The sequence below is a fragment of the Erinaceus europaeus genome, chromosome 5 (genome assembly GCF_950295315.1).
Source record: "Erinaceus europaeus chromosome 5, mEriEur2.1, whole genome shotgun sequence".
Taxonomy (NCBI): Eukaryota; Metazoa; Chordata; class Mammalia; order Eulipotyphla; family Erinaceidae; genus Erinaceus; species Erinaceus europaeus.
Genome location: NC_080166.1, coordinates 56,841,200 through 56,859,049, shown reverse-complemented (window position 1 = coordinate 56,859,049; position 17,850 = coordinate 56,841,200). Strand labels below are relative to the sequence as shown.

The 17,850-nt window shown below is 48.2% G+C and overlaps 1 protein-coding gene across 1 annotated transcript in view; it reads left to right on the top strand.

The window, feature by feature from the left end:
- The first annotated feature begins 4,962 nt into the window (after positions 1-4,962).
- Positions 4,963-17,850, top strand: part of E2F7 (E2F transcription factor 7) — a 66,860-nt gene continuing 53,972 nt past the window's right edge. Inside the window, exons 1-3 of the mRNA XM_007529624.2 lie at positions 4,963-5,115; positions 7,527-7,613; positions 17,558-17,839. Of these exons, the coding sequence (XP_007529686.1) occupies positions 7,527-7,613; positions 17,558-17,839 (369 nt within the window). The 5' untranslated portion in view covers positions 4,963-5,115. The remainder of the gene's footprint in view (positions 5,116-7,526; positions 7,614-17,557; positions 17,840-17,850) is intronic.

Below are 17,850 nucleotides of genomic sequence, written 5' to 3'. Positions count from 1 at the left end.
TCACATCTGCAACTTTGGGAGAACTGCTGTAGCTACCAATGGAGGGGCTGGGGACACGGAAGTCTAGTGGTGGGAACAGTGTGGAGTTATGCCCCTGTTATCTTGTCATTTTATTTATTTATTTATTTATTATTTTTAAAAATTATTTATTTATTTATGAGAAAGATAAGAGGAGAGAGAAAGAACCAGACATCACTCTGGCACATGTGCTGCTGGGGATCAAACTAGGAACCTCATGCTTGAGAGTCCAAAGCTTTACCACTGTGCCACCTCCCGGACCACATCTTGTCATTTTATAAAGCAACATCAGATTGCTAATAAAAAACAAGAAGAACCTATTGCTGTGTGTTGCACCTGACACCATCTTTTCTCTAACCCTCAAACTGAAACTTGTGAGTGAATTGTTGGTGCAGGGAATGGTAGCTATGAGGGAACAGGGCCCATGACTACACTAGTTTTTTCCTGAGCCTAACATCTGATATGCTGGTGGACCTAAGTTATTGTCTGGAAAGATGATGTCATGGCCGAAAAAGGGCTAGAAAGTTGGATCAGGGAAGAGAGTAGCTCCCAAATATGGGAAAGGTATATAAATATTGTTGACTGGAAACCCCATTGATTTGATATGATCTGGGGCCCATATTCAGCTTAGGAGCCTATGTGACCTCTGCATCCCTGTAGATCCGACCTCACATTCTGTGGTCATGAGTAGGAATGTTCCAGGCTGTTCCGATTTCAGGACCCATCTTCCTCAGGTGGTAAATAGAGTATGTTGTCCAGGCTCCCTTCAGAGGATGGAACATTCTCTGCCATTGTTGATCCACATTGAGGGCAAGGTCCTATGGGGCCCCACAAAGGGGTCTATTGTGTTGTTCCTGATAGAAATGACCAGTGACAAAGGAGAGAGGGATTTATTCGAGGTCTAGACCCATCATGTCTGTTTGGAAATCTCGGGACTCCCTGATTAGGGCCCTAGCTGATGGTGTGGCCTGATAGTGACTTAGGAGTCATCGTTAAAGTAGGCCAGTCTCTTGCCCTTATTCAGCTTACTTTGATACGGTTAGCTTTGGAGTGAGTGAGAGAACTGTGATAGGAAGTAGGTGAGGAGGGTATCTGGGTCTAAGATACTATTTCCTCAGGAACTTTATGGTGTCTTTTTAGGTCTTTCTACTTGCTTTTTTCATTTATTGACTCACTGCAGACTATTGTGCACTTTTGCTTTCAGGTATACAGAAATAGACTTTTTAAGAGACTGAAAAGATAGGAAAAGGTCCGTAATATAAAACTGCTGAAATTCAAAAACCAATAGCTTTGGTTTTGAGACATTAGGTAAAAGTAACGGGCTGTCATCATTTGAGTATTAGTTTCTAGTGAGCTGAATAGGTGTAACATTCTGACATTCTAATCCTGGGTCCCATGAATGTCATTTAATTTGGGAAAATAAGAGACTTCCAAGATGTAGTTAAGGATCCTGCAATGGGATCACCCAGACTGCATGGATGAGGGCTGGTGAAATAGCTCACTGGGATAGTGGGCTGCTTTGCCATGTGTATGACCCAGGGTCCAGCTCAGACCCCACCACATTGAAGAAGGCTTTGGTGCTGTAGTCTCTCTCTCTCTCTCTCCCTCCCTCTCTCTCTCTGTCTCTATCTTAAAAAACAAAAACAAAACAAAAGAAAAAGCAGATTGGTGGTCTGGGAGGTGGCGCAGTGGATAAAGCATTGGATTCTCAACCATGAGGTCCTGAATTCGATCCCTGGCAGCACATGTACCAGAGTGACGTCTGGTTCTTTCTCTCCTCCTATCTTTCTCATGAATAAATAAATACATTCTTTTTAAAAAAAAAAGAAAGAAAGAAAAAGCAGGTTGGTTCAACTTTGACTGTCTCTGAAACACTGTGAGAGTAATGGATAATCATCACTGGTTCAGTAGGGTACCAAACTTTTGTGGAATTATACCCTGTAATTTTATAATATTGTAAAATTGGGCAGGAGTAGATAGCATAATGGTTATGCAGACTGTCATGCCTAAGGCTCCGTCAAGTCCCAGGTTCAATCCCCTGCACCACCATAAGCCAGAGCTGAGCAGTGCTCTGGTAAAAAAAAATATATATATATATAGAGAGAGAGAGTAAATCACTGTATATTTTTTGCCTCCAGGGTTATTGCTGAGGCTTGTTGCTTGCACTACAAATCTATTACTCCTGGAAGCTATTTTTTCCTTTTTGTTGTCCTTGTTGTTTATTGTTGTTGTTATTACTATTGTTATTGCTGTCGTTTTTTGTTGGATAGGACAGAGAGAAATGGAGAGAGGAGAGGAAGACAGAGCGGGGGAGAGAAAGATAGACATCTGCAGATCTGCCTCACCACTTGTGAAGCGACCCCCCTGCAGGCCTCGAACCGGGATCCTTACGCCGGTCCTTGCATTTTGATCCATGTACACTTAACCCACTGTGCTACCACCTGGGCCCCATTACTATTTTTTTTTTAAAAATAAATCCCAGGGTGATGCGGAAGGTGGCACAATGGATAAAACACTGAACTATCAAGCATGAGGTCCCGAGTTCAACCCCAGGCGGCATATATATCGGTGTGATGTCTGTTTTTTTTCTCTCTCTCCTGCTATCATTCTCATTAATAAATAATTTTTTTTAAAAAAAGAAATACATCCCAGGTATCAAGGACTCTCTCTTACTACATTTATTTATTTATTGGATAGAGATAGCCAGAAATTGAGAGAGAAGGGGGGGATTGAGAGACAAAGAAATAGAGAGATACTTGCAGACCTACTTCTCTACTCGTGAAGCTTTCCCCCTGCAGGTGAGGTTTGGGGACTTCAACCCAGGTCCTTGTGCATTGTAACATGTGCACTCAGCTAGGTGTGCCACCACCCGGTAATTTATTTATTTATTTATGTATTTATGCAGATGAGGTTGGCTCCCATTTCAATAGCTCTCTATCCTGCAAAAATACCAGTGTGCTTCAAAGTGGCTGAGGTCTCCATCAAAGGAGAGGGGGCTGAGAAATTGTCACCATCAAGGCAAGCTTAAGGAGGCATGAAGACTCTGTACAGTGAGCTGTCCTAGTGCAGAAAAAGACCACTCAGGAAAAACTGAAGGAGACTGAATAAACTTTAGTTAAGAATAACACCCGTGGTCCAGGAGGTGGTGCAGTGGCTAGGGCACTAGACTCTCAAGCATGACGTCCTGAGTTCAATCCCCTGTGCCAGAGTGATATCTGTTTCTTTCTTTTTTTTTTTCTCTTTCTCTCCTATCTTTCTCATTAATAAATAAATAAAATCTTTTTAAAAACACAAATATTTAAAAAAATAACATCCATATTTGTTCATTGCTTTTTTTTTCCCTCTTTATTGGGGGGGGGGGATTCATGGTTTACAGTTGACAGTAAAATACAGCAGTTGGCCCAGGTGTCACATTTCTCAGCTTTCCACATCACACTCTAACCCCCACATAGGTTCTCCTCCGCCCTCATGTTCCAGGACCTGAACCCTACCCCCACCCCAGAGTCCTTTACTTTGGTGCAATACACTATTTGCTCATTCATTTTAATAGGGCTGTGCACGTGTAAGATGCTAAGAAGTAGGTGAGACAGGGTGCTAGACAGGCTAGAAGTCTGAGATTTTCTTATTTTCCTGTAACTTTAATCAACAATTCTCTTTCTCTCTTTCTCTCTCTCTCTCTCACACACACACACTCACACACCATCAGCATTCATGGTTGTCTGTTATTAGCCTTCAGAATTTACATAGGCAACTACAGTACAAGGAAGTGAAACAGGTTTTTTTAAAAAAAATCAACGACATTGAGGAAATTTTCTCGATGTCTTCTCAAAATGTCAACACACTCATTGCAGAGAATTATATAATGGAGGCCTGACAGAGGTGCTCCTGGTTAAGCAGGCGCATTACAGTATGCAAGGACCCGGGTGGGTTCAAGCCCCTAGTCCCCACCAGCAAAAAAAACAAAGCTTCGGGAGCGGTGAGGCAGGGCTGCAGGTGTCTCTATCCCCCCTTTGTCTCTGCCTCTATCCAATAATAAATAAATGTCAAAAACAATATTTAAAAAAAGGAATCATGTACTGAGGTTTCTCCTGGTTTCTTCTTTGGGGGACCATTTTTTCTTTTTAATCTGTTACTTGTTGGCTAGAGACAGAGAGAAATTGAGAGGGGAGGGGAGACAGAGGAGAGAGACAGAGAGACACCTGCAGCCCTGCTTCACCACTCGGGAAGCTTTCCCGCTGCAGGTGGGGATTAGGAGCTTGAACCCAGATCCTTGCGCACTGTAATGCGTGCGCTCAGCCAGGTGCGCCACCGCCTGGCCCCCTCTTCTCCTTCTTTCTTTGCTGTGGGCGATGTCTGTTCCCAGAACGGAACGCCACCATGAAACTTCTGCAGGCTTGCAAACAAACAAGCAAACAAACAAAAACCACCAGCAGCGTGCCGCTGGGTTTGCAGCAGCACTAAGGGCGCGCCATCTGGGGTCCCCGCGCGGCGGGCACCATGACCCACGTGTGTGCCCGGCCGGCCGGGGCTGGGATTTCGGCCTGGACAAGCCCGGGCGGCGTGGGAGCCGTGCAGGTTGCCGGGGAGGCCCGGGGGGGACGCGGGATCGGCTTTCCAGCCTCCATCTGCTCGCCCCGCCCCGGGCCCAGCCGGCGGTTTGCAGGCGCGGCAAAGCCCGGGTCCCAGCGTCCGTCTGGACCGCACGACAAAAGCGCGCCCACCCCAGCCGCTTCCCGCGGCCCGGGAATCCAGGTACCCGGAAGGGGGCGGGGCCGCGCCGACCACGTGGGCGGGCCGGGCAGGAGCGCGCGGCCGCTAGCGCCAAGCCGCGGAGAGCCGGCCGTGCCGCCTTCTGATTGGCCGAGGCCTCTCGGGCGGCCCGCGCTCATTGGCCGGCTCTGGAATTCGGTCTCAAGGCGCCAGAGGAGGTGTTTGAGCGCGGAGCCGGGCGGGTGGCGCCGGGGAAGCTGGGCGCGGGGTCCCTGCGGCGGGGGTGCTCCCGCCTCGCTCGCCCACACCGCGGGCACACAGCTGAGCGCCCGGCCCCGCCGATCGCGCGGCCCCGAGCCGGCAGGGTGGCTCCTCCGGAAAGCCGGTGTAAGTGGTGGCGTGCGTCCCGGGCGCGGGAGGGGAGGCGGGAACCGGGGTGGGGGTGGGAGGCGAACCTGCCGGCTGCCTCTCTCCATCCCTCCACCCACCCCCCCGGGTTGCGGCGATCGTGCGGGAGACCCCCGGCTGGCGCGTGGGGCGTCGCACGCCAGTTCCGCCCCGCTGGTGCAGGGGGCTTGCGCGGGACTGGGAGGTCCGGTTGGTGCAGGGGCTTGCGCGGGACTGGGAGGTCTGGCTAGTGCAGGGGCTTGCGCGGGACTGGGGGTCCGGCAGGGTACAGGCGCCTTGCACAGGACTGGGGGTCCGGTTGGTGCAGGGGGCTGGCACGGTACTCGGGGTCCGGCAGGGTACAAGGGGCTTGCACGGGACTGGGGGTCCGGTTGGTGCAGGGGCTTGCACGGGACTAGGGTCCGGCAGGGTACAGGGGGCTTGCGCGGGACTGGAGGTCCGGCAGGGTACAGGGGGCTTGCGCGGGACTGGAGGTCCGGCAGGGTACAGGGGGCTTGCGCGGGACTGGAGGTCCGGCAGGGTACAGGGGGCTTGCGCGGGACTGGAGGTCCGGCAGGGTACAGAGGGCTTGCACGGGACTGGAGGTCCGGCAGGGTACAGGGGGTTTGCACGGGACTGGAGGACCGGCAGGGTACAGGGGCTTTGCACGGGACTGGAGGACCGGCAGGGTACAGAGGGCTTGCACGGGACTGGAGGTCCGGCAGGGTACAGGGGGATTGCGCGGGACTGGGAGGTCTGACTGGTGCAGGGGGCTTGCACGGGACTGGGGGGGTCCGGCTGGTTAGGGGGCTTGCACGGGCCTGGGGGTCCTGCCATGAGGAAGGGACTTACACGGGTCTGGGGGTCCGGCTTGTGCAAAGGGCTTGCATGGGACTGAAGGGCCGGCTGGTGCTGGGAGCTTTTACAGGAATGGGGGGTCCAGCTTTTGCAGGGGCTTGCACCAGACTGGGGGTCCGGCTGGTGCAGGGGGCTTGCACTGGATTGGGGGTCCTGCCGGAAGGAGTGGCTTGTATGGGACCTGGGGGTCCTGCTGGTGCAGGGGACTTGCACAGGATTCGGAGTCCGGAAGGGAAGAGGGAACTTGCTCAGGATTGGGGAGTTCAGCTGGGTATAGGGGCTTGCACAGGATTGGGGGTCAGCTGGTACAGGGGGCTGGCACGGGACTAGGTGTTCTGGCAGGGTACAGGGGGCTTGCACCGGACTGCGGGTCCGGTTGGTGCAGAGGGCTTACACAGGACTGGAGGCCCGGTGGGGAGGTTGGGTTAGCATAGGGCTGGGGGTCCAGCTGGGAAGGGGGCTTGCACTGGACTGGGGGGTCCGATTGGTGCAGGGGCTTGCTTGGGCCTGGCCATCTGGCTGTGAGGAGGGTGCTTGCAGGGAACTGGGGCCTCCAGCTGGTGCAGGAGGCTTGCACCAGACTGGGGGTCCGGCAGGGAAGAAGGGGCTTACGTAGGACTGGATGGTCCAGCTGAGTACAGGGGACTTGCCTGGGACTGGGGGTCCAGTTGTTGCAGGGGGCTTGCATAGGACTGGAGGGTCCAGCTCTGTACAGGGGGCTTACCCAGGACTGTGAGTCTGGCAGGGAGGTGGGGACTTGCTGGAGATTAGGTGGTTCATCTGGGTATAGGGGGCTTGCCCGGGACTGGGGGTCCAGCTGTATACTGGAGGCTTGCACGGTACTAGGGGGTTGGGCAGGGTGCTTGCAGGGGACTGGTAGTCTGGCTGGTGCAGGGGTCTTGCACAGGACTTGGGGGTCCTACTGCTGCATGGGCTTGCTCTGGACTGGTCCGGCTGTGAGAAGGGGTCTTGCAGGGGACTAGGGGGCTCATGCTGGGATGAAGGGGGCTTGCATGGGACTGGCGGGTCAGCTTGTGTAGGGGGCTTGCTGGGGACTAGGATGGTCCCACTGGGTGTAAGGGGCTTGCCTATGCTCAGAACTTGGGGGTCCATTAGGGTACAGGGCTTCAGATTGGGGCCCCCCTGCTGGGTGCAGGGGGCTCGCTGGGGACTGGGTGTCTGGCTGGGTGCAGGAGGCTCGGCCATGCTGGAGATAGGAGGTCCGCTGAAGGGTTTCCTTTGGGGTGTTTTTGGGATCCAGGATGGACTTTGCTGGGCTTGGTCAATTTATCAAGTTTCCTTTCCCCCAGATTCAAATCCCCCACCCTCAGTTCCTCCAGATCAGTTGACCTGCGAGGCCCTGTGCTTCGTGTCAGGTGTTTTAAGATGAGCCCCATGCAGGTGAAGAGTTGGGGGGGGGGTGGCCCCTGCTCCCAGGTTTTGGAAGAAGTTCATGTTTAGAGCAAAGAGTTCCTCTTTTTGCTGGAGAAGGGGAAATCTCATCTCGTCATTGAAGTCCGTTTTTTTTCTCATGTGATTGTTGTGCATTGCAGATGGAGGTGAACTGTTTAACACTAAAGGACCTGACCAGTCCCAGGCAGCCCAGACTGGATTTTGCAATTGAGGAAAATGCCCAAAAGGTAGGCATCCTTTGGCTGCCGTGAGATGGCACTGCCTGACCCCATGTTAACTGCTCCCTGCACACCAGTTGGATATGAACCTTTAATAGCTCACCTTGGTGAACGTTGCAGAAATGAGCTGTTTTGAAAGTAAATAATAGTAACAAACTTTTATTGGGAAGATTTCCTAGGATCTGTGCAGTGGAAAGAGGGTAGACGTAATGGTGATGGTGTATCACACCAAAGTAAAGGCCTCGGTGGGGGGGGTACAGGTCCTGGAACATGATGGCAGAGGAGGACATGGGGTGGGGGGCGTCGGTGTTTAGATTGTGATGTGGAAAACTGAGAAATGTGACACATGGACCAACTGCTCTATTTTACATTCAACTGTAAACCATGAATCCCCACATTAAAGAAAAACAAAATAAGAATGTTGGAACCTATTTATGGGAACTCTTTTGGCTGAGAGTAGAATTAATCCAGGCTAGAAAAACAGACAGTGCCCCATGTGGTGAGCTAGTAAAAAGAAAATGCCAGGGGATGGTATTCATGCTAGTGAACCTGCCTGAAAGCTATTCTGTGCAGAGCTCCTATGACTGGCGTCAAGAGCTAAAGTCATTAACCCCCATCAGCATACTCTGAGTACTCACACTGCTATGTTATGAAGGACACTGGCCACAGCAGTGCCTTGACTGTCATTGTGCTCACACCAGTCAGCACTCCACTGAAAATAACTTCTTCCTACTTCATGTCTTGGCATTTTTTAACCCCAAGCAAGTGGTATAATAAACCAGGTTTTTAGGAACTTTGGATATAAAAATCCAAATGCATAGAAACTGCCTTGGGATTTAATTTATTATTTTATTTATTTTATGTGTGATGTAATAATGATTTACAAGATTATGGGATAATGGGTACAATTACACACAGTTCCCACCACCAGAGTTCCCTGTCCCAGCCCCTCCATTGGAAACTCCCCTTTTCTTTATCCCTCTGGGAGCATGGATCAAAATTGTTTATGGGGTGCAGAAGGTGGGAGGTCTGGCTTCTGTAATTGCTTCTCTGCTGGACATGGGTGTTGGCAGGTGGATCCACACCCTCAGCCTGTTTCTCTCTTTCCCTAGTGGGGTCAGGGCTCTGGGGAGGGGAGGTTCCAGGACACATTGGTGAGGTTGTCTGCCCAGGGAAGTTTGGAACTTGGTGGCTGAAAAGCATTAATATATAAAACAGAATAAATGGTTTAATAATCAGGAACCTAAATGCAAGATTATAGCAGGTGAAATTTGGGGTCTTCATGTTGGAAGAGGCTACAGCAGCCAGAAAGAGAAAGATTAGTATAGGATGATCCCACTCGAAAAATAAATTGAGAAAGAAGAACAGAAAGGGAAACACAAGACAGAATTTGACTGAATTTGGAGTATTTTGCACCAGAATTGTTGTTGTTGTTTTCCACAAAAAGACTATTTATTGCAGGCACAGTCAAATCATTATCCAAATCAGGGACAGCCTATAGTTAGAGGGTGGGATACTGGCATTTTGAAGCTCTGTGAAGCCAGACTTGATAGCTTCCTGCATTGGGGAACTCCTTATCTCTAAGAGAATCCTTGGAGACCGTTAGCTATCTTGAGTTAGATGGTATTGCACTCAGTTGAAATCACATGCTACCATGCACATGGATCTAGGTTCAAGCTACTGGTTCCCACTTGCCAGAACTGTGACTCCCACTATATATATATATATAAAGAGAATACTGATAGTTGCTTTGACTTTGGGAACCAAAGTGACCAACCAAAGTGGCCAACACCAGGCAGGCTGTAAAGTCATGTCATATGTAGAGCAGAGGGCTCAGAGAGATAAGGGAAGGGCTGAGATCAGGCAGAATGGACAAAAGAAAAGAGTGAGGCTCTAGAAGGACTGTGGTTTTTACTTTATTTTATTGTTATTATTTTTTTAATTGCCACCAGGGTTATTGCTGGGGCTCGGTGCCTACACTATCAAGCCACTGCTTCTGGTAGCCATTCCCCACCCCCCTTTCTATTTTAATTGACAGGACAGAAAGAAATTAAGAGGGGGAGAAAACAGTGGGGCCAGGCAGAGGCGCTGAACCCCTGTGATAACCCTAGTGGCAAAAAAGAGGGGTGGGGGGGAGAAAGAGAGAAAATGGCTAAGTTGTACTGTATACTCACTCTATGCAAGGAACAATCAGATGCCTCTGGGGTTAGATTTCTTTCTTTCTTTCTTTCTTTCTTTCTTTCTTTCTTTCTTTATTTATTTTTTCCTTTTATTTTTTTAAAAATTATTTTATTTAAAAAAGGAGACATTAACAAAACCGTAGGATAAGAGGGGTACAACGCCACACAGTTCCCACCACCAGAACTCTGTATCCCATCCCCTTCCTTGATAGCTTTCCTATTCTTTATCCCTCTGGGAGTATGAACCCAGGGTCATTGTGGGATGCAGAAGGTGGAAGGTCTGGCTTCTGTAATTGCTTCCCCACTGAACATGGGTGTTGACTGATTGATCCATATTCCCAACCTGCCTCTTTCTTTCCCTAGTAGGGTGGGGCTCTGGGGAAGCAGAGCTCCAGGACACATTGGTGGGGTTGTCTGTCCAGGGAAATCCAGTTGGCATCATGCTAGCATCTGGAACCTGGTGGCTGAAAAGAGAGTTAACATATAGAGCCAAACAAGTTGTTGAACAATCATGGACCTAAAGGCTGGAATAGTGCAGATGAAGAGTTGGGGAATAATTTATAAGAAGGAAACATTGACAAAACCATAGGATAAGAGGGGTACAACTCCACACAGTTCCCACCACCAGAACTCCGTATCCCCTCCCCTCCCCTGATGGCTTTCTTGTTCTTTATCCCTCTGGGAGCATGGACCCAGGGTCATTGTGGGGTCAGATTTCTGAGAGCATCAGGATGCGAAAGAGAAACTTGCTCACACTGGCTACTGAGAAGCAGCCCCTCAGGGCCCCCTCTGCCTGCGCCCCCATTTGTCCTCTCCTGAGATGTGGGGAGCCTATGAAGGGCTACTTTTGAAGCTGCATTGACTTATCCCTGCATTGACTTATTTTTTCTTGAGATAGAATTCCAGAAGCTTCTGTTTTTGCTTGTCTCTGGCCCATCACTGGCCTGTCCTCTGCTCTGCGAAGTCAGGTGTGACCTTGGGCAGGTCCTTTAAGGTCTCTGTGACGTGGCTTTCTGTAGACTAGGGAACATGGTACCCATGTCACAGGATGGGAGGAGGGCTTAGTACAGGGGAGATATCTGGCGCCCCCCTGGGGGGTTCCACTATAAAAACACTAATTGCTTGTTAGTGGAGGCTTGTGAAGAGGGGTGAATGACTCCTGCATTGCTGGTGGGAATGTCAGTGGGTCCAGCCCCTGTGGAGAGCAGTCTGTGGAGAACGCTCAGAAGATTAGAAGTGGACCTGCCCTGTCACCCTACATCTTCTCTCCTGAGTTTATATCCCAAAGAACCAAACACATTCACCCCCCCCCCAAAAAAAAAAAGAGTTGTGTAGGGAGCCAGGGGGTAGCACAGCGGGTTAAGCACACATGGCGGAAAGCGCAAGGACCTGCGTAAGGATCCCAGTTAGAGCCTCTCTCAAATTCTCTCTATCCTGTCCAAGAACAACAACTGTAATTAATAACAATAATTATAACAACAACAAGGGCAACAAAGGGGGGGGGAATAGCCTCCAGGAGCAGTAGAATCATGGTACAGGCACTGAGCCCCAGTGATGACCCTGGAGGGGGAAAAATTATGTTCCTTAAAGAAGAAAAAAGAAAGAAAGATCTGTGTATACCTACATTCATAGCACAATTTGTAATAGCTAAAACCTGGAAGTAACCCACATGTCCAACAACAGATGAGTGGCTGAGTAAGTTGTGGTCTGTCTACACAATGGAATACTACTTCTTCTTCTAGCGTTTGCCCTTCTTCCGTAGCCAGTCAACAGGTCAGGTTGAAAGCTATCAGGAGCTGCTTGTTGCTGGCTTTGAAAGTGACTGGGATCCATGTGGATTCAGTCGGCTAGAAAGGATCGTCAGTTTCCCCAATGAATGGGTACTCACGGGATGCACCACGAGAAGGTCGATCCAGTGCATCCCAGGAATACTACTCAGCTATTAAAAATGGTGATTTCACCCTCTTCACCCCATCTTGGAAGGGGCTTGAAGGAATCCTGTGAAGTGAGACCAGTCAGAAAGAGAAGGATAGATAGGGGGATGATCTCACTCATAGACAGAAGCTGAAAAACAAGATCAGAAGGGAAATCACTAAGCAGAACGTGGACTGGAGTTGGTGTATTGCACCAAAGTAAAGACTCTGGGGTTGGGGGGAGGGTTCAGGTCCTGCAATATGATGGCAGAGGAAGACCTAGGTGGGGTTAGAGTGTGATGTGGAAAACAGAAATGTGACACATGGACCAACTACTGTATTTTATTAATGACTATAAACCATTAAAATACAGTAGTTGATAACCTTCTTGGTCATGGGGGGGGTAGTGCTCTGTTCCTCACTTCCTGTTCTGGAGAGACACAGCTTCCCCAGCTAAGAGTTGGCCTGCTGGTAACAACTCCTGAGCAGTCTTCCCCTTTCCATAGGCTGCTTAGTTATAGAAAAGCACCTTTGAAAATAAACTTTTTTTTGGTAATTCTTTTGTTTGTTTATCTTTTCATTATTTATTATTGGATAGAGACAGAGAGAACTTGAGAGGGGAGGGAGAGGGAGAGACAGAGAGACACCTGCAGCCCTGCTTTGTCACTTGTGAAGCTTTCCCCCTGTAGGCGGGGACCGGGGGCTTGAAACTGAGTCCTTGTGCACTGTGATGTGAGTACTTAACCAGGTGTGCCAGCACCTGGCTTCTCTTTCTCTATCTTTTTGATTGAGGGGGTTAATGCTTTACAGTGCAGTATAGCAGTGCTCTCCCTCCCCAGAGTCCTTTGCTCTGGTGCAATAGCCCATGTCCAGTCCATGTCTCACTCTGTGCTCTCCCTCCCTCCCCAGAGTCCTTTACTCTGGTGCAATACCCCATGTCCAGTCCATGTCTCACTCTGTGCTCTCCCTCCCTTCCCAGAGTCCTTTGTTGCAATAACACCATGTCCAGTCCATATCTCACTCTGATCTCCCTCCCCAGAGTCCTTTGCTCTGGTGCAATAGCCCATGTCCAGTCCATGTCTCACTCTGTGCTCTCCCTCCCTCCCCAGAGTCCTCTGCTCTGGTGCAATACCCCATGTCCATGCATGTCTCACTCTGTGCTCTCCCTCCCTCCCCAGAGTCCTTTGCTCTGGTGCAATACCCCATGTCTAGTCCATGTCTCACCCTGTGTTCTCCCTTCCCATCCCAATTTTATTAAGTCCCACTAATAAGTGGGATCATTTGATATTCATCCTTTTTTTTATTATTAAATCTCACTAAACATGATGTCCTCAAGTTTCATCCAAGATGATGCAAAGGAAACATCTTCCTCATTGTCAACAGCTGAATAGTATTCCATTGTGTATATATACCACAATTTTTTAAACCACTCATTTGATGTAGGACATCTGCATTGCTTCCAGGTTCTGGTGATTACAGACAGTGCAGCTATGAACATAGGTGCTCACAGAAGTCTTCTGAGCAAAGCATTTCTTTTCAACCAACCCACTGTTCACTCACACCCAGGCACGGGGCAGTTCACTGTAGGTTCTTGTCCAGGAAAGAGAAGGACAGGTACTTAGCTCACCTGCTTTCAAGATTATGTCAGATACCATTGCCCAGGGGTGAATTCCGTTCTAGGAAGGGCACAATCTTTGTGGTTTTGAATGGTGAAAGTTCACCCCTCCCTTCTCTCTCTAATATATATATATATCTCCAAAAAAGAGAAATGACTGTTAGAAGTAGTAGATTCCTTTTGTAGACACCAGCCCACCAAAAAAAAAGAGTTCCAGGGATAACTGATAACCTTGGTGGCAATAAAAAGAAAGAAGAGGGGCCAGGTGGTGGCACACTTGGTTAAGCACACACATTACAGTGTGCAAGGACCCAGGTTCAAAGCCCTGGTTCCCACCTGCAGGGGGAAAGCTTCATGAGTGGTGAGGCAGGACTGTGGGTGTCTCTCTGTCTTTTCCCCTCTCTATCTCTCCCTCCCCTGTCAATTTCTCTCTGTCTCTATCCAATAATACATAAATAAAAAAAGAAAACTGTTTAAAAAGAGAGAGAGAAAGAAGGAGAGAGAGAAATTTGTTTCAGTTACTTGGTAGCTTCCAGTGTGGGCTCTGTATAGTATATATATTTTTCCCCCCAGTAATGGGTTAGTGGACCCATTGTTGATTTTTTTTTTTTTTAGGTCTTTCTACTTGCTTGCTTCGTTTATTTTTTTATTTTTTAAATTTCTTTATTGGGGGATTAATGTTTTACAGTCAACAGTAAATACAATAGTTTGTACATGCATAACACGTCTCAATTTTCCACATAATAGTACAACCCCCACTAGGTCCGCTGTCATCCTTTTCATGTTGATGTTTTATCTTTTTTTTTTCTCTCACACTTTATAAGTATACTTTATTTTGGAATATTTAAAATTACTGACCCGCTTAACATAAGATAAGCTTCTTAAAAATAATTAATGTTTAATTTCAGTGCTCCAGAAATTTACTAATTGCATTGACTTAAAAACATAATTTTTTCCCCACAGCTACTAAATTTTAAATGTTGCCATTAAAAAATGTTTTTATTGGAGGGATTACTGATGTATATATTTATTTTTATTTATTTATAAAAAGGAAACACTGACAAAACCATAGGATAAGAGGGGTACAACTCCACACAGTTCCCACCATCAGATCTCTGTATCCCATCCCCTCCCCTGATAGCTTTCCTGTTCTGTATCCCTCTAGGAGTATGGACCCAGGGTCATTGTGGGATGCAGAAGGTGGAAGGTCTGATTTCTGTAATTGCTTCCCTGCTGAGCATGGGTATTGACAGGTCGATGCATACTCCCAGCCTGTCTCTCTCTTTCCCTAGTGGGGAAGCGGAGCTCCAGGACACACTGGTGGGGTTGTCTGTCCAGGAAGTCTGGCTGGCATCATCTTAGCATCTGAAACCTGGTGGCTGAAAAGAGAGTTAACATATAAAGCCAAACAAATTGTTGACCAATCATGAACCTGAAGGCTGGAATAGTACAGATAAAGAGTTTTTTTTTTTTTTTTTTTTTTTGGGGGTGGTGGTGTCTCTGTTGTGTAGATAGCTAGTAGGCATATCAGATCCACTCGCATATCAGATCAGGCTCAGGGGGAAGAAAAAAAAAACTAGTATAGCCACAGGCCCTTTGGAATATAACTGAAATATGCCTACTGGCTATGTACAAAAAAGATGTTTTCTTATCTTTAAACCAGTCTTTTTTTTTTGGAGGGGGAAGTTGCTAGCCCAAAACTCCTCCTAGGCTGCAAAAAAATGAAGAGCAGAGCTTGAATGCTAGGTCCTGGCAACTTGGTGCTGTCCCATGAAATCGAGGCCTGCAGGTGCGCTCAAGTGACAGCTTCAAGGCAGGCAGTGAACATGTGACAGGAGCTACCTACCATACACCTCCAGGAGGCCACGTGACGGTGCGCAGCAGTTTAGAAATAATACACAGACCTTCTGAGAAGCACAGCTGTAGGAGAGTAACGTTAGCCACCCAGCTCTCCTGCTTGCTTTGAACTGGCCATCTTGTTGGAAGCCCCTCTGTGATTTGGCTCTTTGTTGACAGGATTTACTTAGAGCACTTGGAAGCAATAAGCACCGGTCACATTTGTCCGTCCCGTTCCCTAAGGTGCTTACCAGTGAGACCCTCTCTTTCACAGAGATGCCGTAGAAACTAAGTGTTTTCAAATACCGGCAGACTGCAGCCACACCTGGTCGTGCACACATTACCGTGTGTGAGAACCCAGGTTCCAGCCCCAGGCCCCACCTGCTGGAGGGAAGTGAAGTGGGGCTGTAGGACTCTCTCCCTCTCCTATTTTTTTAAAAATTTATTTATTTTTCCTTTTGTTGCCCTTCTGTTTTTTATTTTGTTGTAGTTATTACTGTTGTTGTTGATGTCATCGTTGTTGGGTAGGACAGAGAGGAAGGGAAGACAGAGGGGGAGAGAAAGACAGACACCTGCAGACCTGCTTCACCGCCTGTGAAGCGACTCCCCTGCAGGTGGGGAGCCGGGGGCTTGAACTGGGATCCTTGCGGTTCTCTCTTTTCTTTTCTCTATTTTGTTCAATCGGACAGAGAGAAATTGAGAGGGATGAGGGAGATAGAGAGAGAGAAAGAGAGATACCTGCAGACCTGCTTCACCACTCGTTAAGCATCCCTGCTGCAGGTGGGGTCTCGAACCCAGGTACTTGAGTTTAGTACTATGGGCACTTAACTAGGTGCGTCACCACCGAGGCCCCTTCTCTCCTCTATCTCCCCTGTCCCTCTCAATTTCTCTCTATCAAAAAGGAGGTGGGGGGAGACCTCTAAGAGAGTTTACTCTGTCTTGCTGCAGGCACCAAACCCCAGCAGTAACCCTCATGGCAATAAAAAAATAAAAATAAATAAAATGAAGAGTTAGGAGACCATAATCCACCTGTCATTGGAGCCACTGCCTCACTTCCATGAATGCTTCTAACGGTCCCTGTTCCCCAGCTTACAGTCTGTGTGTGTCTTCTCTTCATCCCCAGTGGGGAGACAGTGCCCTCTTAGCTGATAGCTCCTGCGACGGATCGCTCAGGCTGGGGAGCAGCAGGAGATGTCAGGGTCTGCTGAAGAGAACCCCGGGTGGGTCAGGAGTCGACGCAAGGGAGAACAGATAGACACCACACTCTATTGGAGGGTGAATCTGAGCTCAATGTTTATTAGACAGGCAAGCGTTTATATACTTTTTTTTTTTTTTTTAGCATTTACATGATATTTTGAAAGCAGGAAACTGGAACAGAAAGTAAAGCATTTCTGATCATTGTGGTTATTTCAAGGGAGTGTCAAGCCCTGCGGGAGTAACCTGCAATGCATTCATGAGTAGGAGCTCTCTGTAAAAATTTAACTTTCTCCTTATTGTGAAAATCTAACTCCCTCCTTAATCATGGGGGAGGCAGCGTAAGCTAAGGTTTTGGCTTCTAAGGGGGCAACATGTCTGATTGAGAAATTTTCTTGAAAGTGTATGTATGTCTTCTATTCTTGATACCTCTTTTGGCTCAGTACTTTTTAATATATTTTCTAATTTTAATTTATCTACATTAGGGACTCTAGATCTACCGCAGTCTCTGTATCTGGTGCGCCACAAATGTGTCAATTGGGTATATAATTTATAACGTGTTCTGAGAGGAAGCAAACACCAAGGAGGTCTGCTTCTTGCTCATCTTTCTAAAAAGGGCAAACTATACCAGGATACACGAGTGTCATTAATACTAACTTTTCTGTCACCCTGCATGTAGGCACTGGTATAGTGCAAAGGGTGGGCTTAGGTATATATTTGCGGTAAAGATAGGGAGGAAACCACAGTCCACCACCCATGGGGTAAGCTGGTCCCCATTTGGCCATAACTGTAGGTGCTGGTCTGTGGTAGGACCCTCTGTCTGGTTTTCTAACTTGCTGAACTCTGGGTTTTTCTTCAGTTTCTATTTCTTGGAAATGTGAGTCATCAGGGACTGTATCCCAGGCTGGGGCTCCGGGAATCAGTGACTGAGTATCCTGGTCATTTGTTATTAATCTATAGACCAGGGCAGCTTATCCCCACCTGTTCCCGCCAAACATAAGACTCATTGTGATCATAAGAATAAGGGGGATTGTAATCTAAATTTAATCGGCATGCCACGTCCCGTTCCCAGAATCAGTCTTCCTTGAAGATGTGGTTCCCAGGTGCTGACTTTGTCAGACCCTTCGTTTCTGGTTTGATAGGGACATGGCATTTCCTCCTCTTCTTCTTCTGTTTCTTTTTTGCTCAAAGGAACTCTTTCGTTTGTTTAAATAGGAAAATATTTTTGTGGACCTGTCCAGGATGGCCCCGAAGACACCAATAAAAAATGAACCAATAGATTTGTCAAAGCAGAAGATCTTTAGCCCGGAAAGGAACCCCATCACGCCCGTGAAGCCGGCAGACAGGCAGCAGCAGCAGGCAGAGCCATGGACGCCCACGGCCAACCTGAAGATACTCATCAGTGCAGCCAGCCCGGACATCAGAGACCGGGAGAAGAAGAAGGAGCTGTTCAGGCCCATTGAGAACAAGGGTTCAGCCTACACAGACTCCCTGCAGGTGCATGGGCC